This window comes from Ammospiza caudacuta, chromosome 5 (genome assembly GCF_027887145.1).
Source record: "Ammospiza caudacuta isolate bAmmCau1 chromosome 5, bAmmCau1.pri, whole genome shotgun sequence".
Taxonomy (NCBI): domain Eukaryota; kingdom Metazoa; phylum Chordata; class Aves; order Passeriformes; family Passerellidae; genus Ammospiza; species Ammospiza caudacuta.
In genome coordinates this window covers 70,534,182-70,562,159 of record NC_080597.1, presented here as the reverse complement: position 1 = coordinate 70,562,159, position 27,978 = coordinate 70,534,182, and the positions used below count along the sequence as shown (strand labels likewise).

The following is a 27,978-nucleotide window of genomic DNA, read 5'->3' as shown; positions in this document are numbered from 1 at the left end:
CTGCTATAGCACAGGCAGGTTTAGAAATGGTTTTATGAACTGAAATAACAGAGATAAAGAGCCAGCTTGTGCAAGTCATCTGTACATAAAAGACCAATTAACCTTGAGAATCAATCCTGAAGGGAGCTGGGGAAGATTTCTGCTACTCATAAGCCTATGGTGCTTTTTCTTTTCCCTCTTTTCTTTGAAACGTGCTATTGGATCAAGCTGGAAAGAAACTCCATTGACTTCAATGGTGCAAATGAAATTACATTTTGATACTGAGTTTGTCTCAGTAGTTTCCTTTCAAGAATGCATGTTCTAGGGAAAAAAGCACTGGGACAAGTTGTAGCTTCAGTAAAGATATAAAAGGGTGACTTTGGACCAAAGAAATTTCTTTTAATCAAGAGAATTGTAGAAATCTTTGTGATTTGCATTTTTCACAGCTTGCTCTCTGGGGCAGAAATTCAGTTCTGTGAAGTTGGATGTAAATGCACGAGGGGTCATTTTAGTGTAGATAGGAGTTATCAAAATAGAGCAAGTTGTTTGTTTAAAGAAAGAAGAACATAGGCAGCAAAGATAAAGGCAAATGTTGGCAACCAATTCTGTTGTGCTCAAAGATAAATTGGTAATAATACCAAAGATTTAAATGAAAAGTGGCTTCTAGATGTGGGGTGAAATCTTTACATTTATATTGAAGGTATAAAATACATTGGAATCTCTCATTGCTTTCTTGGGGCATTACATTCACAGGGCACTGACTTTATTTATTTTTTTAATACACAAATGTGCTATATATAGATACCCTTGATTTCAATTAAAAAAATAACCCTTGGATTAGAGAACACTTCTCACCAGTCTAAATAATATCTCCTGTCTGACATGCTACAAGCTGGGAATTGTATTGAATTTGTAATTTTCCCTCTAACTTTTGCAAGACTTTATTTATGTCAAGCTAAAGGAAAGGAATTATCATTTGGTTATTGAATCATACTTTGGAGTTAAAAAGAGATCATATTAGGGAAATTCAAGGAAGGAAACTCTTACTACTAACAGGAAACTGATAAGAAACCTCCAGTGAAGCCAAGTTGGCGTAGGAGTCTGGAAATTCATAGATATTTGCAAATTGCAATGTGGCAATCCTGAAAAGCACTGAAGTTGTCCTTGAAGTCGATAAGAGATGAGAAGGCTTCTCTCCTCAGCTGAACTCCAGGACAATTTTCAGCTCTGAAGCAAATATTGTTGGGTTTTTATTTGAAAAAAATCCAAAATGCAAATCTCTTGAAGGAGGATGGACTCAAAGTGTGCTGAAGGCAGGGCAAGTTTTTCCTCTGAATTCAGGGGTTCCTTTAACTGCTCTGTGTCCTTCCCTCCCATCCATTTCTCACTTGGAGCCTTTGCTCTTGCTTCTGTGTTTTGCTTCTTCACAATGAAAACACAGAGCTGCTCTTTTTATAGTTGGCTTGGCAACAGTGTCATAGGATGCTGTGAGACTAAACTACATTAAAGATAAAAGGATGTATAAGCAGCTCCAGTCTATATCAAACCTCATCCTCAGTCTGTCCTTGATGTCCAATCATGCTAAAAACACACATGGCTCAAGGAGTGAGGTTGGGTGATAGATCTGAAGTTTTTTATAATTTGGGTAACAAAAATACAGTGACATCAATGAAGGCTATGTTGTTATTAAACTTTTTAACCAGGGCATTTTGGAAATGGTGAATGGCAATGGAGATTTTTCTCCTTCTCTTGCTTCAATTTTGTTTCCCCTTGGAGCTCATTGCTGCCCCAGAGGGATTTCTCTGGGGTGAGGTGGGGACAGGTGTGTCTCAGTGGTCCCTTTTAAAATAGTTTTTTCTGTGTGGAGAACTTTTCTTTTAAAAGAGGTTTTTCCTTCTCTCATTTAATTTCTTTATCCACACTAGATTTCTTGGTTCACGGAGTGAGGGTCCTGCTGTCAGCTTTGCTCTGCTCACTTTGGCTTACTTGGGACTCCAGAAATGTGGACTCCAAATGCAGTCAGACAGAACAAACCAAAGTGTGAGCTGTTTCTCCAGCAAAGCAGGGGACTCTTCCAGCCACTTCAGAAACAAATAACACATGTTTTATCACACAGTTTTTCTGCTGACAGATTATATTACATTTTTTTCTTATCAGTTGATGGGAGTACCAAATCCCCAGTGGCAGAAGGACTTTGTGGATCAAATCCTAGGTGCCCTTTCAGAGGTTCATTCTTTAAAGGCTGCAGCTTTATTATGCTGTGGAAATGAAGACAGTTTGGTGTATTGCATGTCCTGAGTAAGACATTTTTGTTTTCCTTTATGAAGCTAATTGAAAGATAGTTACTGATTTGGTGGATTTGGATGGTGGCCATTTTCTGAGCCAGTTAAAAGCTGAGCTTCTCTGGAACCAGCTGTTTCTCTGCTCAGCAAAACTCAGAACAAGCACACTCCCATTCATATAGAAGTCAAGCTTCATTTTGAAAACAAAAAATGTAAAAGAAATCTGAAAAAGACAAGGCTAGATGTTAAGAGTTTGTTTACTTGGAGGTTAAAGTATTCTATACCATTTAAATGAAAAAGTGGATCATGCATGTATGAAATGACTAGTGAGAATATGTGGGCCATAAAGATTTTCTAAAATGGTCCAGTTTGAAAAGTTTACAATGATGTTGTCACTTCCCACAGAATTTCTCAGGAAACTGATGCATTTCAAGAGAGCAATTTCTCAACCAGAAACTCCCAGCCAGTTCCTGTCCATAAGCACTGATCTGACTGAGCCAGAGCCTCTGCCATGGTGTGAGGCCAGATGAGGTGCCCTGGATGGGAAATGGGAAATGTGCCCTGCTGTTCTGGAGCATTTTGGCAGCAGCAGGAGCTTTGGGGGATGCTGGAGCCCTGGGAGAGCATCCTCCAGAGCCCTGCCATCACTGCATTCCCATTCAGTAGAGGACAGGAGGGGATCTGTATATCCTGGATGTATTTATGGGGTAAGAAGATGTTTTTTGAGGGTGATCATTTCCCTGGTAAACACTAATCACTTCCTTTCCTAAGTTAAAAAACAGGGTATTTTTACCTCTAGATTTCCTCCTGCTCCTATTCCCAGAACAATTTATTTTCTGTCTTTTCATGTGTAGCCTCTTAGCTTTAAGCTTACAAATGTCCTGTGTTTGTGCTGAATATAATCTGTTTAATAGAGAATGATTGCCTGAGGCTACAGATCTTAACCAAGCATTAGGCAGATCTAATTCAGCTCTGGTGCTTATTGGCCTGCAAAAGCCAGTTCTTTTTTTTTTAAATTATTATTATTTTATTATTTCCCCCTTCCTGGCTACATAAATCTTCAGAGAATCCTTAGTCATGTGTTAAAGCTTGCTGGGCCTGAGGAGTTAATCCTTTCTAAGACAAGCCTTTTCTCCCTCACATGTGTGGGTATTCATGAAAGCTTGGTGTAAATCCAGGAGAGCTTTCTTCAGAAACTCATGGCCTTTGCTAAGGAAAGCACATTATTCACCTAAGGAAGAGGCCACCAAAGCTGAGCTCTTTAACATTTTCCTCATTTATCATGATTTCTGATTATATAATAATCTCTTTAGACTAATCTCTGCCTTAACTTTGGACAAGTAAATTGTTTAATTGCTGGAAATTTGTTTCTTTCTCTAAGACAGGGAGCACAGAATCTCCTGCCCAATCTTCCTGCAGCAGCCCCCCAGCCTGAGCTCCAAGGGTTAAGAACTATTGCGAGTTCTGTGATTTTTAGTAGGGTTTGAGATACAATACAATACATCTGTGCCTCCTTTTCTTCCTTTCCTAAATTCTGCTCATGAAAAATAGTTTTTTAGCTGTTTGGGCTCACATTCATTTCCATGAAGTCACTCTGGTTCATCAGGACTTTAGGGGGAGCCTGTGACTGAATGTGACCATAAAGGAGCATTTTCCCCCCCTTAGGATGAAAGTGAAATGGTTCTGTGAGCTGCAATACTGAATAATGATTTTAAAGAAAAGACAGCTGTGCCTTGCAGGCTGCAGATTTTTCACCACTTACCAAATGGTGGGACCTTGTTTGGCAGAGAGCTTCCCATGGGCAAAAAAAAACACTCTAAAAAGCTGCTTTCCTGCCTCTGTCTGCCACCATCTAACATGGTGCAGCATATGGTTTGGGTAGCATGTGGTGGTAGAAGAAAAAGGTAATTAGAACTTGATTATGTGCCTGGTAGCATCATCTGCACCATTTTTCCTTCTTTAAAAGCTGCTCTGCGTAAGTGCAATGGCCCTGTGCAAACAGCTGGTGGTCAGCCTAATCATTACTATTCCAGAATACTGAGAATTATTCTCTGTGCAGGAGGTTAGCATGGTGTTTAATGGCCCTGTTACACTCACTTCTGCCTACAAAATGTAGGTCCAGAGTGTTTCTCTGTTTGGGATCACTTGCAGTGAGAGCTGGTGTGCAGCTCCTGGCAGCTGGGGGGCTGCAGGCAGGACCAGCCACTGATGCTTATAAATTTCTTCTGGGCAGCAGAAGGTGAGGATGGGAATTGTCTGTGTGTCTGCAGTGTGCTGGGTTCCACAGTTGCACAGCTGGAGTGAATGGCAGAAAGTGTAAGAGCCAAAATGAGGGATATTGGACTCCAGGGGCTCTCCAAAATGCAGTTTATTACATCCAAGAGTTACAGCAGTCCAGGGTCATGGGTGGCAGAGCCTGTGCCTACAGCTGTCAGCTCCAGACCCTTTGGATTTGGTTACAATGCATTCTATACTTTTCTTTGCTGAGCATCTTCATACAGTAGAACCAATCTATACCTTAACTTTTATCTATAGCCTGTCATAACTACTGTAATTACCATATTCATGTTACTGTTCTCCAATCACTAAAAGTTAGTACATTACAGTTTAAGCTAGAAGTTGTTTTTCAGTTTTCTTGCAGTGGAAAATTCTAAGACCTTTTTTTCTACTTGCACCTTTGCTGACTTGTTTGCCTGTGCTATCTTTCTGCTTGGTAAAAACATCTTCTTGTTTGGGGTGGGTTTATCCTTCGCTCAAAGTCATAAAAACCCCTTCTAACTAACACACCCTTTGGCTTCTTGGTTTTCCAATAAGAATGGCTCAGCAATTCTTTTTTTCTATATCAAAACTTGCTTCCATCTCTATTCCTTCATCAGACTCTGCATTTAAAATATTTCTGCTAAGCACACACATCTGTGAGACTTTCTTGTCAAACCTTCATCCTTTCCAATAAGAAAGGAAAAGGCATCAGGATGTGCATCACTGTCCTCCAGTGTGCATTCATCACTGATCTCAGGCAATGAACAGCATTTTCTCTGTCCTCTCTGTGAGTGGGATGAGGACATCTCCCACTCTGTTGCACTGATAGAGGGTTGCTGTTGTTGCACCTCTGTGATTTGCCCTGTCAGGTTGTGCCTCTTCACCAGGTACCTTAAAGTGCTTCCTTGCTTTAAATACAAAGATAATCCTGGTATTACACCTTCCTCCTTCACTCTGCAGGGCACCCATCACCCACCTTTGCTATCCTATGGCCCTTTGGTCTCCAGGAGGAGGACCTGACCCCTGCATCCCTCAGTGATTCTGCTTCCTGGCCATGGCTTTCACACCCAGCAAGCAGCCCTGTTACTCTGCCAACACGGGGAAAACATCTCAGAGCTTCTCCTCTGGCCTGGCTTCTGCTGCTTGCTGACAGCCCTGCCCTTCCTCGTTTGCTTTTTCATCCATAAGGGCCAATTAAATCCCTAATGCCATCATTTGCCTGCCACGTGACTCCCCCTTACATTTTGCTGTGTAATAACACAGAGGCGCTTGTTTCTTTGAGGCTGTCTCTGTGAATCACTGTAATGTGTTTGCACAGTGAAAGGGATTTGGAATTAATGTAGCCTGGATTGTGGCTATTGATTTAGTCCCCCTTTCAGTTTGGCACTGTGTTTTTAACAAAGAAACGCTGGCCAATCAGTTCATATCGTGCTGAATCATTGTTCAGGGGTGTTTTCTATTTTAATATCCTTGGATGGTGGAGTGCTGATAGTGGTGCTCCAGGGGCAGCTCAGCCCCAATGGCATCAGCCTCTCCTGGGTTTAATTTTGTCCTGATTTACTGCAGCATCATACAGTAAAAAACAAAACCAAAAAGCAAAGCAAACCCCCAAGCTCGGGCAGATGGCCTGTGCTGGTAATCCTTCATCATAATGGCTCCTGACAGAGCAGCTGTGGCTCACTGCTTCTCAGGGTATTCCATCAGAGAGAACAGTTTTCCTGGGATATGAAACTTAGCTGTAGCAGTTTGCTTCACTCAGGCATCTCTCACAGAAAGGATAACACAGAAGAGGAAATTACTTTTTTGGAAAGGAAAGCAACCTCATTCCTGTTGAGATAACCTACCAACATGTGACTTTTTGCTTATAACTTGTGTTTATGTATTTTTAAAAATATCTTTCAGCCTTTTAATTGGAAAGCTTTTGTAGAGGCTGGAGGTAAAAGCCTACAGAAGCAAAACAGCTTAAAATGGTCACAGATCTTCACAGGAGGCAGTTGTGAGTTAGGGGCTCTGGCATTGCTCATTAGGGATTTGATTAAGCAGTTAATTCCTGCTCTTTATGGATTCCATGGATGTAAAGGTAATACTTCTGCAGGAAATCCCCAGGATTCTTCACTGGGGGTTTCCTGCAGAACCCCCCTGGTTATTTTCTTCAGGAAAGCCCCAGAATGCCTCGCTGACTTTGCCATCCCTTGTGTTGGATTTTCCAGCCCTGCTGGAGGTGTCAGGTGGGTAGAAAGGCTGTAACTGAGATTTGCTGCCTTTGCTTCTGTGTCTGTCTGTGTGTGTGTGAAATACTCAGCCAGTGGTGGAAGATTCATAATTATTTCCCTGTCTCTGTGCCTGATGGTGCATAGTTGTATATTGATTTGCTGTGGTTGAGATGAGCAGACAATTATGATGTTTCATTACAAACCTTGAATTATGGCATTAGGCAGCCAGTTGTTTGGTGTGTGACAGGTTATGAATAAATATGATAGGATGTTGAGTTTGCAGGGGTTCCCAGGACGAGGTGAGAGATGAGAATCTGACTCCATGTTCTCAGAAGGCTGATTCTATTCTATTCTATTCTATTCTATTCTATTCTATTCTATTCTATTCTATTCTATTCTATTCTATTCTATTCTATTCTATTCTATTCTATTCTATCCTATCCTATCCTACTGTACTAAAACTACACTGAAGAAAGAGAAAGGATACAGACAGAAGGTTTAACAAGAGTGATAATGAAAACCTCGTGACTGACTCCTCAGTGTCCAACACAGCTGATGGTGATTGGTCATTAAGTAAAAACAATTCACATGAAACCAATCAAACAATGACCGGTTGGTAAACAATGTCCAAACCACATCCCAAAGCAGCAAACACAGGAGAAGCAATCAGATAAGTCTTGTCTTAATTTTTCTCAGAGGCTTCTCAGATTCCCAGGAGAAGAAATCCTGGCAAAGGGATTTTTCAGAAAATATGACAGTGACAATAGGACATTGCAGGGAGATAGGCACAGGGAAGGTGGTATGTTGGGAAGGGATGGAGTGGCTTTGTCAGGGCTGCTTTATCCCTGGAGTCTCCCTGTGTGCTGCAGGAGACCCTTAATTCACATTGATTTGCGTTATCTCTGCACTGGTGTTACAATTAATTAGTGCTGAGGCTGTCTCCATCTGATGTGATAAAGCTTTGGCTGGGTTCTGTGGGTTGTGCTGTGGTTGTATTCTGAGTCCTGAAAAAATCTGATGTCTGCATTATTTCAAATGAGGGAAAATGTCCACTGGGTTGGTTTTGTGCCTTTTTATTTCCTTTTTTTCTTTTGCCTTAGAAGCATATGCTATTCTGGGTGGGATTTTCAGTCTTCCACATTGAAGGGAATGTTTTCTAATGCATTTTGACAAGCACACTTTTGTCTGGAAAGCAGACTATCTCCTGTTGCACGAGTATTTCAGAATGAAATATCCTTTGTTTTTCATCTGAGCAAACCCCACAACTCAAACCCTTCCTCCTCCTCCCCTCCTTCCTTCCAGCCTTCAAGGTGAATGACTTTGACATCCTGAGTGGTTTCAGCTTAAAGACTCTCAGGTGGCAGGGACTCTTCTGGGATGACAGGTACCATCCTCTGGAGGCCCCACCTCTCTCCTTGGACACCCAAAAGAGACATTTAGACTCTTTTAAATGAGGACAGCAAACTTCCAGACTCCCAGCTCAGGACAGATTTGATACTGTTGAAATAGGTGCAGTTTGTGGGGAAGAATGGAAATGTAATTATGCTATAGCTGTTCTTAATTCTGATTTTAGTAGCCAACTAAAAATATGTTTGGTTGCCACTTCAAAATATAATCACGTCATGCCCATATAACATCTCTTAATTTCATCTCTTAATTTCCACTGCTCTTCGTTCAATGTTGAACCTTGCTTAAAACTTGAGAGCTTGCAAAGTACCAAAGTACACTGTGGTCAGGGGTGGGAGGAGGCTGTGGGAATCTGTGCCAGCACTAGCCTGAGAATTGCAGAGTTCACAGTATTGGGAAATTAGCTTTCTATATGCACGTTGCCTTTCAATGTATTATTATCCTTTATTTCTTCTTTTTTTTTTTTTTTTGCACCTTGACTACATTAACCTTGTGCTGGCTCTCTGGGGCTGGCTGACAGAAGATGGATGGTGCTGGTGGCCTGGCACAGCACCACAGGCTGTGCCTGCAGAGGGGAAGCCTGTTCAGCCTGTTTGCTCAGGCTGGGCAGCACCACCTGCCAGATTGGCTGGAGAACCCTGTGCCCCTGATTCTATGTGATGAGCTTTCCTTGGCAAGAAAACAGATGGATTATCAAGAAAGCTTTGCAGAATTGTAAAAGTGGGGCTAAATGTTCCTATTTTGTTGCTTTTTGAAGCTCTGCAGAAGTGCTCTCTGGAATTGCCATGGCAGGGCTGCTGCGAGATTTCCTCCCACGGCGAAAGCAGCTCCCTTCCAGCAGTGCCTCAGGCAGGATCAACACTGCAGATTTAGAAAGCTCTTAGCAAAGAGTTTGATCCAGTCTTTTGACCCTCAGCAGACCTGCATTTGATCTTCTTGTGTGCCACTTGCCACAGCACTTGGGACATGATTCCAAGCTGGTGAAGAGCCCAGCTGCTGTTGTAACAGGTGCCTGGATAGGAGCAAAGCTCTTTTGTGCCTTTTACAAATAAGGACCTAAATGTCCTGGCTTTTAGCTCCTGGGCAGAATTACATTTGGTATAAGAACACTTGTTTTTATTGAAAGTGTTCAAGGCCATGTGGGATGGGGCTTTGAGCAGCCTCGTCTAGCGTGTGGCATCCCTGCCCATGGCAGGGAGGTTGGAAGTAGGTGATTTTTAAGATCATTTCCAATCCAAATGATTTTGTGGTTCTGTGTTGGAAAGATGCTCTGAGGATAAAATTACCAGAGCACCCAAGCTGTGCTTCAATGTTCTGTGTCACAAGAAAGCAGATGTAAGTTAAACACTGAATTATCAGGGTTTTTTAATAGCTGAGCTGAGAAGAGCACTACAGAGCAGGTGTGGATATCAGGGCTGTTCTCACCCATTTCACTGGGTGTCAACACTACCTCAGAATTCAGATTTTCCAGTTAGGGTAGGAATTTGAACCCCTGCAGACAGATCCTTCTTTGGACGTGAATTTGCAGCAAGCTTATTGAAACTGGTTCAGAGCTCATGTGCTGAACTTGCAGCATGCTGGGAAAACTTTTGCTTAATGGAGACTGACTTGAGTAGGGAATAGTCTTCCCTCATACGCTGGCCTCAGGTGATGCTTTGGGGAGAGGCGTAGGTTTGTTCTATTCTTACAATTTCAAAATTGCTTTGAATTTTGCCTTTGGTGCTTTTGGTTGTTTCTTGTAGATTTTGATGTTAGGGCGTGCATCTCCCTCCCTGCTGCATGGCAGGGATGTGGAGCCCGACTGCGGATCTGTCTTGGAGCAGTGCAGCAAGCCTGAGCCTACTGTTCTGTAAATCCCTGATTATTTAATTCCTTATGCAATGAAACTGCTGATAATCTCAGAGGGAGTCACATGCAAATCCTGCAGCCCCAGGAGCAAACATGACACCTCTTTCAGCTCTGTGTGCACTCGAGCCCGGGCAGCCCTTGCTGTGCGCTGTCGTGGCAGTCAGCACGGTCTTGTTTCTATTTTCAGCCTAAATTGATTGAACTTCTGTTTGCTGGCTTTTGGCTCCATTTCTCCACGCTACCTGAAAAGGAACTGAGGGAGCAAACAGCTTTCCTGAGCTATTGTTACTGCCTGGGGCAGCTCCAACCCCCGTGCTGGGGGCTGGCCAAGGGAACTGGGACAACAGGGGAGTCTGGCATCTGCTCCTTGCTGCAAGGATCAGGCTGAGCTGGCTTGGCAAGGATGCAGGGAAAATTCTCACTGGAATCTCTGATGTCACAAGAGAGGGAGGAGGGTTGTCATTGCCCCAGGAAAAGGGTTGTAAATCGTGTTTCCTGCTCCGCTTGCTGAAGGGTATTTCCATCCAAATCTTTTGTGACCTTTTCCCATGGGAGTTATGGATAGAAATAGGAAGTAGAAATAATGAAAGGGATTATGTGGAGCTTGTGGGGAAATATTACTGCAGCTATTTTAGCTGGAGCTTTAGGTCACAGCCCTTAAAGGAAAGGGAGGAGCCTTTGGTTGTTCCTGGTTTTTCATGTGGGTCTGAATGCCTTCATGATTTGTCCCAAGTTATATATTGTTCCTCCTGTATTCCTGGGGCATCTGTATCCGCTCTGCAAATACCTGCTCTTGTCTCAGGCCAGGTTAGGGTGGTCTGCTGGCAACTATGCTTTTCCTGAGCTGTGATTTTTATCTTACCAGAGCCACAGGTTTGTCTCCAGCAGCTGAGGTGAAGCACTCATAGTGCTATGAATGGGCAACTGCATTGCCTTCATGATGTGTTTCCCTCCCAGTGTCCATGGGGATATTTTCTATCCAGCTCTAGATGCTTGTTTCCTTGCTCCTGACAATCCCTTGTGGCTGATCTGAACCTCTGTAGAGGTTAATTGGAGTGGAGCCTGTGTATTTGCAATTTGTTGGGGTGCTGCAGAGACAGAGGCTGCAGGAGAGATCACGAGGCTGGAGTAGCTCTGGGAGAGGAGAACAGATTTGTAATCAACAGAAAGGAACAGATGGCTTTGGTTGTAATGCCTATATTTGTATTTGATGTTAATATTCCTCCCTGAGCACCAGCACTTCAGTGATATGTAACACAACTTAAAAGCATCTGGGGAGGGAGGGGATAAAATAAATAGGGTTTTGAATCCCGTGAGGAAATACAGCTGTGGATTTAGCCACAAGATTTCAGTGGGTGTTAGCAAGCAGAGAAGGCAGAAGTTTGCTGCTATCTTCCTTCACAGCACTGTGGGCATTGCCTTGATGTGCCCACGCCACAGACCCCAAGGAGCCGTGGTGGGACCCTGGAAGGGAGCAGCATTTGTGCCCAGGGCTCCACCTGCAGCAAGGTGTTGTGCCATGACAGGAGCTCTTTCTCAGAGCAGTTTTTGATTCAAATGTGGGGGAAGACATCAAGACCTTTCTCTGTTCATCCATGTTCTGGTGAGGTCAACCCCATCCTTAGAGCATCTTCTCCTGCTTGTCCATGCTGGGATTTATTGGTGTATTTGCTATGGTGAACTGATTCATTCTGTGAATGCAATTAGTCACCACCAGCACACAGGTGGAAGATGAAAGTTAATTCTGCCCCACCTAATTAGCTGCCATTGCTGGAAGGGCTCAAGAGCAGAGCCAAGATGTTTTGGTTGTGGCTGCACCATCAGGGGCTCTCATGGAGCAATGGTCAGGTACCTCAAACTTCCCCCAAGACCTGTGTGTTACTTTGACAACCTTTTGTCATTCTGTTAAAAGATAAACAAGAAGCTGGATTCTCCGTGGGTGTAAGTCAGTGTGGCTCTGCAGGCAGCAGAGCTGTACCAAATTTTATCAGCCAAAGAGAGATGGAGCTCGTGGGTTAAATGATGGCAGAATTATCCTTGTGTGAGTTGCTATGTGTGCATAGAGAAATGCACAAGCAGGTGTGTATGTGCCCACACATTCATTAAAGGTGACTGTTTTTTTTATTTGCTTGTATTTAGTGCACCTTGGAGGCTTTACCTAGACAAGAGTCGTAAATGAAATGTCATCAGATTGTTAACACATCCCCGACTTGTTAACAAATAATCCCATGATTTACAGCTAAAAAAGCCAGTTGAAAGACACGCTGAGTAACATTCTTCCAGGTCCCCTGGCATGTGCATATATTAGAAATCCATGTGATACAAAGCACAGGACAAAAATGATTGATAGCAGGTTACAGTGTTCTTCATTACAATGAATTAATTGATCATGTCTAGCAGATTTTCCTCCCAGTGGAATCTCTGGATATTGGACATGTCTGTCTCATTTCTCTTCTATCCTCTCTGTTGGAAACAAGCCAGGCAGTTTTATACCATCATTTAAATTTATTTGTGACCTGAGAAAGTTGTGTTGCCCTTGAGACAGCTAACTTTATAACTTTCAGCTGAAAAGTTTGGTGGTATTTTAGGAGATACAGGTATGGATATTATAAAAAATTTTCTGATGAGGTGGAGCTCCTCAATCCAGTCATGGCAGCAGGTCCCACCTGAGTTCAAGTGTTTTTCCTGATGCTTGAACTGCTCTTATTTGACTGGCATTCTGTTCTAAACCAAATATACTCCAAAGACATTAATCAGCACTGTTTTCCATAGTTCTGAGCAGTGGAAGCCAAAAGCCAGTGCTTGCAGGAAGTATTCCTTCAGCACAGGGATGGGACTTCTTGAGACAGATGATGACAGGGATGTGATGGTAGGTAACTGGAGTGGGAAACCTGCTGCTTTCTGTGCCATGCTATATCACTTCTTATTCCCTCTTTCTGGTAGGTGCTTTTGGTGGCTCTTATATGTGGAATGACCTGCCAGAGGTAGAGAACATGTTATTAACCTGCTGTTTTTACAAGGTTTCTCCTGGCAGAACTATCCTATTTATTTCACTTGTGACTGGCCTATTACAGAGTCTTAAATGTAAAGAAAATAAGTGCTCCAAGCTTTCCATTTCCCAGAAGCCATGCAGACAGTGGGCAAAATACTGTGGAATTGCATTAGTAAATTCAAATCTGGTTTGTGGTTTTGCTCTTTGCCTGTGGATAAGACATTTATTATCTGTTTAAGGACTCAGCTTCTGGATTCCACTCCTGACCTGCCTCAGTATTTGGCATTAGGTAAGACAATACAAAGTGGTCTGGTTCCCAGAATAATTTGCAGAGAAATATATCATCTCCAGGTGTGCCAAATGAGATTATACTTGAAAGGCAGGTGAGTGAACACTTCTCTGGTACTCCTCAAGCAAGCCAGCAGCTGATGAAGAAGTAGGATTTAAACCCCTGGCCCATGATAACCTTTCTGTAAGGGAGACCCAGCCCTGTTTGCCAGAGGATTTGATGTCTCCTGCCATTTTTACAAGGTGACATTTGCTACATCCATCTCATGCTTTATCTGAGATGTGTTACACCCTCACTCCCCCATCTCCAAATCACCCAAGTCAGCTATGGGGGGGACAATGGAGCTGGGTGGGAGGTTTAACTCCTCCTTTCTCCTTTAGGAAAAGAATATTTTAGGCCTTAAGATACAATGCAAATGTGCATAATCATGTCTGAATTTCTTCTTGATGGCTTCCCTGCAAGTTGCTTTCTGTAAAGCGGGGATAGGAGGTTTTGAAACAGGAATCAGAATTTCACCAAAGATGCAGTTAAAGCACAAAGCTTATTCTCTTAACTTTCAATTTTCTATGGTCTGACTGGCATTAAAAAGTCTCTCTTTGATGAAGATTTGTAAGGCTATCTTGCTAAGAACCAGAATATGCATTTGGAAATTCTATTGAGTGGCTTTGGAAATGTGTATCCCTAGAGACTGTGTTAATTTCCATATTCATTAAAATGTTCTGTCGTGCCTGAGAGACCCAAACCCTTGAATAATAAAGCTGTGGAAGCTGGGAAAGAAGACATTAAGATCAAGGAGTAGTTTCATCACCAATTTAATGCAGTCTAAGTCTGTGTGACCAATAGGTCAGTCCTTTTCCTGACTCAAAATGCTTTTCTTCCTCTGTCCATCTTTCTGCCTTGGCCATCCATTGCCACTCCTGCCTGTGTCCCCAGCAGTGCTGACACAGTCTGCAGGGAGCTCTTCTGCTGAAAACTAAGAGAAAAAAATGACTTTATGATGGATCAGCTTCTTTTTAGATTCAGTGCTGACACAAAGGAAAAGAAAAATGTGGTTTGGGGCAGGCAAACTGCTCAACACTTCTTATTAGCTTATTAAGCCATCACTGGATATGGCTCTGCAAATGCAGTTTGTCTGGCTGAAAATAACCTTTTTGAGGGCCTTTTTGTGCCATCCTGTAGAATTCTCTGTTTGGTATCTCCTTCCCTGAAATTCAATGGGATTATTTTAAAAGAGAGGAAGGGTTTTGCCTTCTCTAGAGCTTCACTTTCAAGGATGACAGTGACCATTACCTGTTATTAAAACAACATCAGGGTGATGAGTACATGAGCTGGTTAACTGTGGCTCATCCTGTTGTCCTTTGAAGTGAATGGATATCTTTTATTGACTTAACTGGGCAACAGATAAGGCCCTGGATGAAAGAGACAGTGTTTTACTAGAGGCTACTTGTTTCTGCAGATTGCAAAAACAAATAATCCCAGACACTTTCAAAGATGGCTGGGGTTGGGCTGCAGATATTTTTTGGTGAAGTTTTATTTAAAAGAAAAATGAATTTCTCATAGTCAAAGGGCTGCTGGCTGACCTGACCTTTTCAGACTGAAAATGGTCCCTGAAAAGAAAAATAAGGTAATGATAATAAGAACTCTCCTAGCCATTACTAGACTGCTGCTGAAAGGGATTTGGCAAAGGCTGCAGAAGTGTCAGAGTGAGGAAGCACCATCTCTGCTGGAAGATGACAGTCTCTGGCCTGGCTGCTGCCCTGTGAGGCTGCAGAAATCTCCACTGATTCCAGCCAGAGGGAGGGTCCCTGACAGCCAAGAGAAGAACTGCTCAGAGCACAGCCCTGCAGTTTCTTGAAGTTGATGTTGTTACATGGGAATTCACTGTCCTTAAGAAACTATGTTCAACTAATCATGTACTTGTCACAGACATTTTTTATGAAAAATCCTTTCCTTAGGATTTTTCCTCCTGAGAAGCTGAGACCCCTCAGGAACAAAATGTAAACAATGATTATCTGCTGCTGTGGAATGCAACAGGTGGATCTGTGATTGGTCTCATAGAGTTGTTTGTAATTAATGGCCAATCACAGTCAGCTGGCTCAGACTCTCTGTCTAAGCCACAAACCTTTGTTATTGATTCCTTCTTTTTCTATTCTTAGCCAGCCTTCTGATGAAATCTATTCTTCTAATAGATCTAATCTTCTTCTATTCTTTTAGTATAGTTTTAATATAATATATATCATAAAATAATAAATCAGCCTTCTTAAACATGGAGTCAGATCCTCATCTTTTCCCTCATCCTAAGATCCCTGTGAACAGTGTCACAATGTACTAAATATATATAAATGTATAGCTTAGTAAATGTGATTTCTTTGAGGGATGCAGCCAGCCTTTGGGGCCAGCCATGCTCTCTGAATCTCTTTATATGCTGAAATGGTATCTTTAGGGCTGCACTTTTCAACAAATAAACTCTCCACCCCTAGATATTTCTTCCAGCCCTTCTGCTCAGCTCCCTGGCTGATGATATCTGCTTCATTAGCTGCCTGATGAATGCTCTGAGTGCATTAGCATCGTTTTATTGAGCCAATAACTGTGAGCTTCACCCTGCAGAGCTGGGCAATATCCGTCACTGGGAGGTTGCTAAAAGGTTAGGCAAACTTCTGTCAGGAATGGTTTAGGTGTGGGGGGCAAGAACATGGACTAAATAGTTTCTGAAATGCCCTTCTACCTCTGAAATTCTTAATTTAAAACCCTGCTGCAGTAATAGCACATGATTTCTATGACAAGCCTCTCTGGGAGGCTCAGGTGAGCGGTGGACTGGGAGCTGTTCAGAGGCTGCACCAGCACATTCAGAACGTCCATGCAGCCCAGCACATTCAGAATGTCTGTGGCAGCCCAGCAGGTGCCAGCTGGGTGCAGCAGGAGGGAACAGCAAGGACTTGTCCCACCTAACTCAGGTACCTGTATGGAAAGGAGTCTGTATAAACTCCAGGTGTGGAGGGAGAAATGGATGCAGTTCCTGTGTCCTACTCTGAACATCGGGGATGCGCTGGAACCACCTCCTGGTTATCTCCCTGGTGGTCTTCATCCCGTGCTGCAGCAGGTTCACCAAGAGCAAAGGAAGTCCTTTGGCCTGGTTAGTGTGAGAGCTGAATGCCTTTTTCATTTCCAGTGGGGCACCATTGTCATTACAGTGCAAGAGTTCTATTATCATAACATTACAAAGGTTCCACATTTCTAGAGTTTTGTACCGCCTTGATGTTTCTTGTAGGCAGCTCCTCCTGGCACTGACTCTTCCTTGTCCTCACAGCAGCCACCTGACTGCAGTTCCCCTCAACCACCCAATGCACTCTTTTATAACACTCTTCTTATTGGCTACAGCTGTGGCCTGTTAAAATCAGGCCTGCTGCTAATCTTTAATAATTAACCCAGCTGCAATTCTTTAGGGGGCAAGAATACTTTCTATAGTACCTTTATTTACCTATGTTCTGTCCCCCTATAGGGCACTATATTAATCCAAACACTTCTTTATCAGTTGTTGTTTGTAAACATTGCTAAGGACTGTCCCTGTCTTCCTCCTGCTGACAGAGCTGCTCATGGCTCTCTGAACTTCACCCATCATTCTGCAGACATCTGTCCACTCTAGGTCTCTCTGCTCACTGGCCTAGGACAACTGGACATCTATTTTAACACATTTGGGTTAGAATTCTGGTTTACATTCAAATAGGTTTCATAAAAACTTAGTGAAATGTCATTTATTCTGATTCCTTGCAAATATTGATGATATATTTTTGCTGAATTCTGGCTTTCATTCAGTAAACCTCTTCAGTTCATCTTTAATTTGCAGATGGCTTTGGCAGTGTTCCAACCTCAGCTTCTGGTGATTGAAACCTGGTGCATGAATTAGATTCAAGATGCAAATAGCCTGATTTTGAGAAAGTCTGAATATATGCAGCTGCCCTGTAAAGTTCTAAGTAATGCAATTAGGTCTGGGATTCTTACTGCCAAAACAGCCTCAAATGAATTAGGGGTCCAGAAAAGAGAAATGTGGTGGAATACACGTAAATGTCTTTAGGAATTTGGGGATTTAGGAATAAATGAAAACCTGGCTCAAATTTTCAGCTGAAAATCACTGATATAAGTAATTTCAAAGGAGATTAAAGGGGAATGTGCTCATGTTGGGGAGGTGTAGAGCTGGGCATTAGGTCTGCAGGAGTGATGGGACAGCCCTACTGACTCAGAGGTCTGTTGCTTCCTCATGGGCTGGGTGATAGGAGCACAGAGGGGCAGCAGGGATATTTGGGATAGAATTACAAATAATGAGCATGGTAAAAGAGGAAGAGGGGCTAGAAGCTCAAAACTAACAAGAAATGGGAACTTGCTTCTCCTTTTCAAGGCCTGAGTTGGAAGTGACTGATAAGCAGCCCTTGAAAGCTCTGGAGATGTCTCAGAGTGTTGAAAGCATCATCCCTGAGTGTGCTAATGCTATGGATGCCAGACTTGGGAAACAGCCATGCAGGAAGAATGCCATTTCCCTGCATCTGCTGTCTTTTGGGGTGACATTTCCTGGTGTAGCAGGGAAGTGAAAATGTTGACTCATTTTCATTGAGATTTGTCTGGGGGGAATCACAGCAGTGCTCAGTGAGGTTGGGTTCCCTTCTTATCTCTGCCTGTAGCCATTCTTTCCTTAAAAGAGGCTTTTATTTGTGAGGAGGGTTGAGGTTTTTTTTAAATAAATACCCAACTAATCCCTATTGTACATGTAAATATAGACAGCACAGAGGTCTGCAAAGATTATGGATGCCCCTTTTGGCAAGCAGTGTCTTTTAATAGCATTGTGTGCAGTTAATCGGGTTAAGCAGAAGTATCAGTGGAACAAGAAGTCCATGTTCAGGGAAGGAGTAACAACCTCTGGAGAGGTTTTGGTTAGTAATATTGGCCAGGTAGCATTCTTTTTCTTTTTCTTTTTCTTTTTCTTTTTCTTTTTCTTTTTCTTTTTCTTTTTTTCTTTTTCTCTCCTCTGTTTGTTAATTTTTTGTGTTTTTTTTGTTTGTTTGTTTGTTTTTATTTGACTCAGGGATGTCTGTGGTTGGAAAACAACAGGAGTAGAGCAAGCTGTTAAATTCCAGGAGGTTTTTGCTATTGTGTTCCATAACAGATATGGCAAATGCTCTTTGCTCCTGGGCTTCATCCAGTGTTTTCTGCTCAGACTGAGGGTTCAGTGCATTGGGAACTGGTTGTAAGGTCTTGTGCCCTCTCTGCTCATCGTTTCTAATTAAGTGGAAGGCATGCAAGGCATCTCCTGTCTGTGTGAAAGGCAAGAATGAAGAAATTGGTACAGAAAAATAGGAAGAGCACTGAAGAGATGTTGCTCTTTGTTATGGAGAAAGCTCATTGCTGTGGGGGTTGTCTGGAAGAAAGCTCTGCAGACAGTGGAGAAGAAAACAATACTTGTAGAGTTTCAGAAATGCCCTGAAATAGTAATTTACTTTAAGACAGAGGATCTGTGCCCCGGAAATGCCTGTGTCAGTCAACTCTTGTGGAGGACTGTGAGATGTCTAACTCAGATGTAGAGGTCTGGAAACATCTAACACCACATGCACTGGGCCTGGGGAGCTGGGCACGGAGGGACCTTGGTACCGCTTAAAGTGAAGGCAAGAATTGGATGAGGCGGGGGCAGTGGGGCTGCAGGGACACAGGGTGGCACACACCTTGCTCCTGGTGGGCTGGAGCTGAGGAAGGGCTGCAGGCAGGAGGTGTGGGAGCCCCAGGGAGCCAGGAGATCTCAGCTGGAGCTCTCACAGGATGGGTGCAGGGATGCCAGGCCCACACCATCGATCCCATATTGATGGGCTTGGAGCAGAGGGTGCTGGAAACATTCTGTCCCCCTGGCAGGGCTGTGACCAGTGCACCACCTCTTTGACGTCATGTGCATGCACAAGGGCTTCTTTTTGTGCAGGGTGTCCTTCAAAGAGAGCATGTGTAGGTCAGAGAGTTTCTCATTACAGCTTTGCATAGTGCTGCTGATGTGATTTCACTAATTCTCCAAGAACAATAAAGCAAAATTCAGCACAGGGTAAAGCAAATGCAGATGCCTATTTTTGGTAGCATTTTTTCAGGTTACTATTAACCTTTCATTTGAAATTTAATGCTGAGGACTACACATTGATCCTGAGCGATTTCTTGGAACAGCATCAATTTTCCATTTAGAAAATTGCTTTTTTTCCAAGTTTAACCCTGTGTGGGATGCTGTTAATTTTTTCCTGAGAGACACTTTCCAATGGAAACTTCCTCTTTTGGTCTGAAATTCAAACTGGTTTTGCCAAACCCTAGGAATTATGATCAATAAAATAGGAAATGCTATATAGGAAATTATAGTTGAATTGGAGGAGTGACATATTTAGAAGATGAAGGCTAAGTGCAGAAAAGTAATAAAACAGAGTCAGAATTGCAGTTAAAATTAAAACAGGCCTGTGGCCAAATGTAAAGATACTGTATGAATGAATGATAGTGGGAAAAAATATTGAAAGCAAAGCCAGAGTAGTAGGTGGCAACAGATAACATCTGGCAATGGATTTGCCATGAAATTAACTTCAGAGAACTGGTGGGTGAAGACAGTTTTCTGTCATGGGGTTGGAAGTAGACAATCTTTAATGTTCCTTTCAATACAAACCATTCTATGATTCCATGAGGAAATCCGAACATAATGGCATTTTTCCACGAGGACCAAAGGTGTTGTAAGTGTCCCACGGTGCTGTGGTGGCTCCGTGGTCAGCCTTCTATATTTGGGAGTTCAAATTCCTGAGGCAAATTAGAGGCTCTGAGCCCTGTAAGCAGCATTAAAGGGCAATTCCCAGTAAACATTCCTGCAAACACTGTGTGTGATGGAAGCTGTGGGTGCTGCAGCTTACAGGGATGGACCTGAGCTGTGCTGGATGCTGAGGACATCACCATGGCTGTGGAAGCAGTTGGAGGTGCAGGAACATGCAACTGAACCAGGGGCTCCTGCAGTCACATTCACCCACCATGAGGAGCCAGGCTGGTGAATTTAAAGCTGAAGTTGTGAGTTGCTGCCCTGCCTGTGAGGCAGCACAAATGTATTCTGGTTATTGAATAAGGATAAAGCTGGGCCTCAATGTTTGCTTCATAGAATCATGGAATCACAGAATGGTTTGTGTTGGGAAGGAACCTTAAACATCTCATGCCAAACCCTGTGCCATGGGCAGGGATGTAGGGGGATACAGTATGGGTAAATGAAGATGGTGTGGAGTGTAATGTAATCCCCTAAAGAGTTGCAGCTGGAGCAAATACTAAAGATTAAGAGCAGGCCTGATGTTAACAGGCCACACCTGTAGCAAATAAGAAGAGTGTTATAAAAGAGTGGATTGGTGGGAACTGGAGTCAGATGGCTGCTGTGAGGACCAGGAACAGTCAGTGCTTAGAGGAGCCGCCTATGAGAAACATCAAGGAGGTACAGAACTGGTGATACAGAATCCTTGTGCTATAATGATGAGAGAACTCTTGATATATAAGACAACACAGGGGCATCTTGCACTATTCTAGGTTGCTCAAAGCCCCATCCAGCCTGGCCTCGAACACTTTCATGGATGAGGTATCTACAGTTTCTCTGGGCAATTTTTTTTTTGCAGATTCTTTGCAGGAGGGTTGGAACTATATGATCTTTAATGTTCCAGCCTAGACCATTCTGTCATTCTCTCATTTTAAGAGAGTAGCATTGGTAGCTGGCAGAGATCTTCGGAGCTATGCATGTGTGCACAACCAAAGGCAAAAGTGAATTTGAAGAGTCCTGAATACAGTCACTTATCAGATAAATGCCATGTCTATAGAGAGGTTTTCAGACACAAAGCTGAGTTGAAAATCAGATAGAAAACAAACAAATAAAAAACCCCACTCTGACCACTCATCCACAAGGGAACTGAGCATAGTACAGGGAAAAGTGATGGAAAGAGACCACACAGACCTCTTGTTCTGCTATACAAACATTTTGAGTCCTGTGGCTCCTCTGTGGACACAGCTACACCCAGGGATGGGATGATGAGAGGGAATGACATGTATTGGGTCCATCTCTCCAGGAACCTCACCTGACTGGTTAAAGCTGGAGAGTTTTCCATGGAGGGATGGAAATTTAATTTATCTGCCTGAACATGGAAGGAGAGCAGATACCTTTTATTCTTAATAATTTTTGTTAGTGTCCTGAATTTTGAATCCCTGTTGATAGTTGACAGTTATCCAGCCATTAGAGGGGATGTTTCTGCACTACTTGATGTGCCCCTCACAGCTGCCCCACTTTTGGGACTGCTTGGCTGCAGAGGGATTGCATTGCTGGCTCAATGTCACTGGAGTATGCTTTGAGAAGGTGGCTATGAGAGCAGCCTGCGTTGTTGACTCCAAACTGCTTGCTGTAATTTTTTTAAAATCTGATATTAAATAGAAAATGGATCTGAAAGTAAGTCAGAGTCAGAGCACTTCAATATCCCTTTCTTTGCTTCGCTCCAGTCTTGCATATTTAATTTAATAGACACATTTTTTTTCTTATATCATATGAACTAGGAGATGAATCTATTACATTTGTGTATTCTGCTTGCCTTGTGGCAGATTTTATACTGAGATGATTCAGGAATATTTTTTCAATGTATTCCTGAAAGATTGCATAATGAGATGAAGGGGGAAAATACATATTATAATTGAGTATATTTGTAGAGTTGGCAGTGTGTTTTATCATATTTCCTGTGTTGGTATGGGTTTAGTTTTTTTGAGACAAATAGTTTTCCTTTCCACTGTGCTGCAAGATAGGATTCTAAACCATTGGTTGAGCTACAAAGATAATTATTCAGCCATGAACATATTAATTCCAGAGAAATCAGATTATTATTTGCACCTGGATGCAAAATAGCAAAGGCTTTAATGATGTTTAGGTAGAACTTTATTAACATCTGAATATCTCTGGAGAGCTATGGTAACAGTAGGAGAAGTATTAAACTCAGAATTGTTTGTTTTTCTGCAAGTAAATGAGGAGAATTGCAACTCTTCTCCATGTGAGCCAGCTGAATATTTGCAGGAATTAGCCAATTTATATCAGAGCCAGCATGGATCCACTCTTATCCACTTTCTCCCTTTTCTTCTGCTCTATCATGTACAATGTTAGTTGCAAGGAAAGGAACAGGAGAAGATTGCCCCCAAAATATCCTTGTGTTCCAGTGTGAGGTACATGTTTTCTGCAGCAGTGTTGATCCCTGGAAGGTTTCTGACTGCTTGCAAGCATCATTTGAGAGTGTGTTATTTCTTCTGCTGCACAACCACTTTTGGTGTACCCTGGAGGACATAGGTATAACTATTTTTTTGTGATGTATGTTATTTCTTCTTAAATCCTGTGATAAATGGTTTAAGTCCAGCAACCTTACAAGTCTTCATGTGAGTCAGCTGAATATTTGCAGGAATTAACCAATCTACATCAGAGCCAGCATGGATCCACTCTTATCCACCTGCTCCCCCTTCTTCTCTTCCATCGCAATGTCAGTTGCAAGGAAAGGAACAGGAGAAGATTGCCCCCAAAATAATCCCTGTGTGCACAGAGCTGCTCCTCCTAGGGCAGCAGAATTAGGGCCTGATGTCTGCAGTCATAGCAGGAAGGCAGATTTCTGCTGCCCCTTGGGTGGGGATTGCTGCAGCAGCTGGAGAGCTCTTGTTGGAGAGCTCTGTGTCTGCAGCCCAAAGCTGTTGTGCCCGGGGCTGCAGACACAGCCACTGCCTCCCCTCCTTGGCTCAGGGCCAGTCCTGCCTGGAAAAGATAGATAAACTGAAAGGAACCCACCAGACTTTATGGATCACCACTCCAGGCTGTCCCAAAACTTCTCAAATATTGAGCTGGTGGCTAAATTTTCTCATTACCATGGTTTTAGGTGGTGCTTTCATGGGCCAGGAAGAGATGTGCAGTGTTGGAGGTGGGATTCCCCTGAGGAAATGGAGAAGACTCCATCCAAATTAAGTGGCTAGTTTTCCTCTGTAGCCAGTGGGGAGAAAGAAGTGTTTCTAGGATGTTTTGTCTCCTTGTCCCCCTCTGCAACAGGTGTCTGAAATAGGCATATGAGCCCAAATTTGGTACATCTTTCAATTTTGCCCTAGACTAGAAGCAATATTTTACTTTGATTAACTGTAGAGGGAGCTGGAGGTGGCTTTGCTTTATGAAACCATCTTATGAAGCTTGCATGTTATTTGAACATGAGTCTGTTCCTTCAGAAGGAGGTTATTTACCATTTTTGCCAGCTCCGCCCAAACTGACTGAAAAATGAGATGTGGCTGAAGTTTATTTTAATCACAAACTTCTGAGCTATGAATTTGAAAACAGAGCTATAAACACAAAACAAAAAATGTAATTAAATGTAAGTCTAGATTATATGTGGGATCTGAATCAATACTATTAATAAGACAAATAGCTAATATTCTTTCCTAGCTAACTAGGAAGTTTCTTACTCTATTTCACTGAGTCTGCCCAGGGCTTATCTCAGCCCCAGAGACCATGGGTCTGATCTCCCCTTGCATCACAATTCTGCCTTGAGGTGCTCCTCAGAGCTGACCCTGGATGACATTTTCAGGTAGCCCAATACTGGGGTTGTCTGCCCTTATTTGCCTGGGATTCCTCTTAAACTGACAAAGAGGGAAAGGCACTTGCAGGAGGAATGATTCCATCCATCTTACACATTCAGCCTATCAAGGGATGACTTGTGCTCAAGTGTGGCTTCATCCATTGATCAAAGAGGAAACCTCCTTGGCTGCTGTAGATCAGATACTGTGATGGACAGAAATTTTCCATCAATCCTACTCTAAGAGACTGGGAAAATATTCCAGGGGCATCTGCCTCATGTCTATCAAGTGCTTTGGCAAATCCCTCCTTCTGCCCCAGCATCTGTGCTGCACAGCACCTGATGAGAGCCACGCTTGCTCTGTGATGAGACACAGCAATCATCACAGCTGCACAGTGTGTTCCACACCAGCCACTTCCTCTCTGGTTTAATTACAACTGAGTTTGCTAATCCCAGCCTTGATTAATGAGCTTAATATGCAAATGTTATGATGAAACTGAACCTCTTTGTGATTGCTTGCAGACAGATTACCACTTCGAGTACACGGAGTGCGACAGCAGTGGCTCCAGGTGGAGGGTGGCTGTCCCCAACCCGGCTGTGGAGTGCTCTGGACTACCTGACCCCGTGAGAGGGAAGGAATGCAGTATGTTGTGACTTCTCATTTTACAGACTGTTACTGCTTTTTTGTGCTGTTTACATTTGTAAGGTTGTCACTGATGTCCCCAGTTTCCCTGAGTTGTCCTTTCCCTCCAAGCCAGCTTTCTGTCTGCTGGAGATGTGGAGCAGGGATTGTCTGTGCAGTGTATCCATGAAAGGCACTGTCTGCTGCAGGTACCCTTGTATGCTGATTCACAGACACATCTCTGACAGCACCCCCTGAAGAGCTGTGGTTGCTTGTCTTGAGCTGCCCTGCAGCTCTCCAGTCAAAATGGTGACCACCAGTGCTCAAACTATATTTGCTATCTATTGTTCAAGCTATATAGTGTCCACATTCTCATTATTTCCTGTCCACATTCTCATTATTTCCGTTATTTAGCTAATTCATAAACTGAATGCATAAAGAATGGTAAATGTCTTATTTGCCTCAGTTATTTTTATGATAAATCTCCTGCATTTTATTTATTTATGCATTTTTTTTACATTTTGGAGTGTTTTCATATCACTTGGTTCTGCATTTTTTTAATGTTGAAACACTTTTTTGCATCTGGGGGATATAAACAAACTGCTGCTCTGCAAACACATCCCTCACTGTTTCATTGCTCCCCAGTCTGAATGCTCTTTCCCATCACACTTCCTTGCTCCAGCAATTCTCTCCACAAAAGATCCTAGCAGTAATTTATACCAGAGGGTATAAATTATTGTATCTGACAAACAGGATGAACAATGGCTATGTCTTTTCAGTTCTATTGCAGCAGATGTCAGATTTACTCACTTCTGACTCTGCTCCTCTAAAGGTTTATTTTCATTTCTCTGTGTTCCAGTGTGAGGTGCATAAATGTTTTCTGTAGCAGTGTTGATCACTGGAAGGTTTCTGACTGCTTCCAAGCAGCATTTGAGAATGTGTCATTCCTGGTATTTGGATTTAGTTTCCAAGGTTTTAAATGTGGAATCTCTGTATATCCTTAGAATGGGCTTTTTCAATTACAGAAATCTAGACCTGAGAAGCACCTCAGGTGATCCCATAATTCACCCTCCAGCCCAAATAGCTGTAGTAGCAATGACTGTCATTCATGGCTGATATTTGGCCGGGCTGTTTTCAGGCACCTCTTGTGATGAAGAGCCCAGAAGCTCTCCAAATATTTGCTCATATATTTAGTTCTTTTCATTTTCCCTCCTGTTAAAGATTTTTCTGCTGTTGAATCTCCCTTGTTATACTTCAAGCCTATCACTTTTTGCTGCCTGCACTATAAAGGAGCTGATAGTTTTATTTCTTCTGCTGCACAACCACTTTTGGTGTACCCTGGAGGACATAGGTATAACTATTTTTTTTGTGACATACATTATTTCTTCTTAAATCTTGTGATAAATGGTTTAAGTCCAGCAATATTACACTATCCTCAACTTTCTGCTACAGATCTTGACAAATGGTTCACTTCCCTCTCCATCTTCTATTGTTTGTGCCTGTTTCTGGTCTTAAATCAATTCCAATGAGAATTCAGCTGGTTTATAACAATAGATGAATCTGGCTTTTCAATATCTGGCCCCTGCTAGACAAGGTGAAAACTTTTCCTGGGAGATGGGCTCTGATATTATACACCAAAATACAGGATTCTGTTAAATATATTGGAAAACTCTTCTCCTTCTTGTGGTGTTGCTGTTAAATCCCATGGCAATTCAGCTGGTTTGAGAAGCAATCAGATGTTTGACTTTTTTACTGAACCCCTCAGATCCCAACTCCCTGGGCTCTTGGAGTTGTATATTTTCTTTCTGTGTGTAGTAAATTAACTGGCAGCAGGGGCTGTCTGGCTATGTTCTGATAGCAAAAGTAATTTTAGGTTTTCTCATCTCTTAGTCTTTCACCTTTTGCTTAAAGAACAACCATTCTTTCAGCCTGAAAACATGAATCTGTCAACAGCAGTCAGTCACTGTGGGAATGTGTGGGGAACACCTTTCACATTCAGCTTGGTTAACGTAGTGGTTTTTGCTGTAAAATATTTTAACCAGCAGAGAGTTTGGCTGACAGTCCATTCTCCAGTGGGTGGGATAAACTGGGAGAGGCAGCTTTTGAAAAGTGACTGCCCCACAAATCTCTGGAGTTTGCACGTGGGGTCTGTTGTTGATGATGAGTTGTATTGAAGGTGCTGACAGATATCTCCTTGTCACATTCTCTAAGCTGGTGGCTTCTGTCTCACCTGACAATGCAGCAGCTGCACCAAGGACATCTTACTCTAAAAGCATGAATTTCTGCAGCCTAAGGAAAACAAAAGGTTCTGTATCTGAGGCTTCTACAAGTCACGTTCTTTGTGGATTGTGTGCAGAGTGAGATTTGTGCTGCAGGCTTGGCCAGGGTTTGCACACAACTCACATTATTGGCTCTTTGAGATGCATTCCTTCTCTCAGGCCTGGTGCTATTTTATCCCAAGGTCTATGAAGAAATGCCAGAACTATGCCATATCCTCTGAGCTGAGTCTTTCTGGACATTCTACAAATTTATTCAGATTATCCTACATCTTTCAAGTCCTACCCTATGCCAGGACATAGGAACTGGGCTCCTTCTGGCATTTGGTAGAATCCTGGAGTCCCCTTGGGTTTCTCCTTGGTCCTTCAACCTGCAGAATCAGGGCCTACAGTAAAATCACTCTGGGTAGGACAATTTCCAGCTTCCAGTTTCCCCCTTCCAGAGGTCTGCTATCTTCAGAAGTTGTGTTCAGCATCTATTAGTCCTGAGATACCCTGTGGCCAACAATGTCTCTGCCTTTAAGGGAGGGTTGCACTTGTATAGCAGTTGCAGTTGTGAAGCACCATGAGTTCTTAGGGCTTTTTTTTATTGTTTCCTTGGGGTTGGTAGAGCCCTTAGTGGACACAATGGTATGAGGGAATCTGTATGAGAATGTGAAGTCAGCAGTGATTGCAGATGTGCTCCAAAAGAAATCACTATGTTTGCAGTTGTTTCCATCTACTCAGAAATGCTGTTGGTTGGGAATATCTGCCACTGGTCTTTACTGCTCCCTGAAAAGAGAAGTGATGTGCAGTCTGTCATTAATTTTGAATCCTGAGAATACTGTGCCAACCTCTCCTTCTTCCAAATGCTCAGCAGTCGCTCTCTTTAAGTTGTGTCTGAACTAGAAATGTGAAAGATGGCATAACAATATGTTAAATGTCTTCTGCTTTGTAAATATGTCTAGACTGTGGCCTCCAGTGGAGTGGAAAGACACTTGAGATTGCTAAAAATGTGTTAGCTCAGGTGCTTCCCATATCTGGAGCAATTGGACTGTGGCATCAGAGCTCAGTCGGTGTCCCGAGATGTGCTTGTGTTCAGGATGTTGTGTTTTACTGCTTCTCATTTGGATGAAACCATTTCAAATTACCTTGGGTGTCTCTGTGCTCTGCTGCATTTTGGAGCACACAGTGACCTGCAAATCACAGCTGACTGTGTCCTGCTGAGCACAGC

At 42.8% G+C, this 27,978-nt stretch overlaps 1 protein-coding gene across 1 annotated transcript in view; it reads left to right on the top strand.

Moving 5' to 3' along the window:
* ELAPOR2 (endosome-lysosome associated apoptosis and autophagy regulator family member 2) overlaps window positions 1-27,978 on the top strand; it is a 101,699-nt gene that overhangs the window by 27,444 nt on the left and 46,277 nt on the right. Inside the window, exon 2 of the mRNA XM_058804875.1 lies at window positions 24,390-24,510. Coding sequence (XP_058660858.1) covers window positions 24,390-24,510 — 121 coding nt within the window. The remainder of the gene's footprint in view (window positions 1-24,389; window positions 24,511-27,978) is intronic.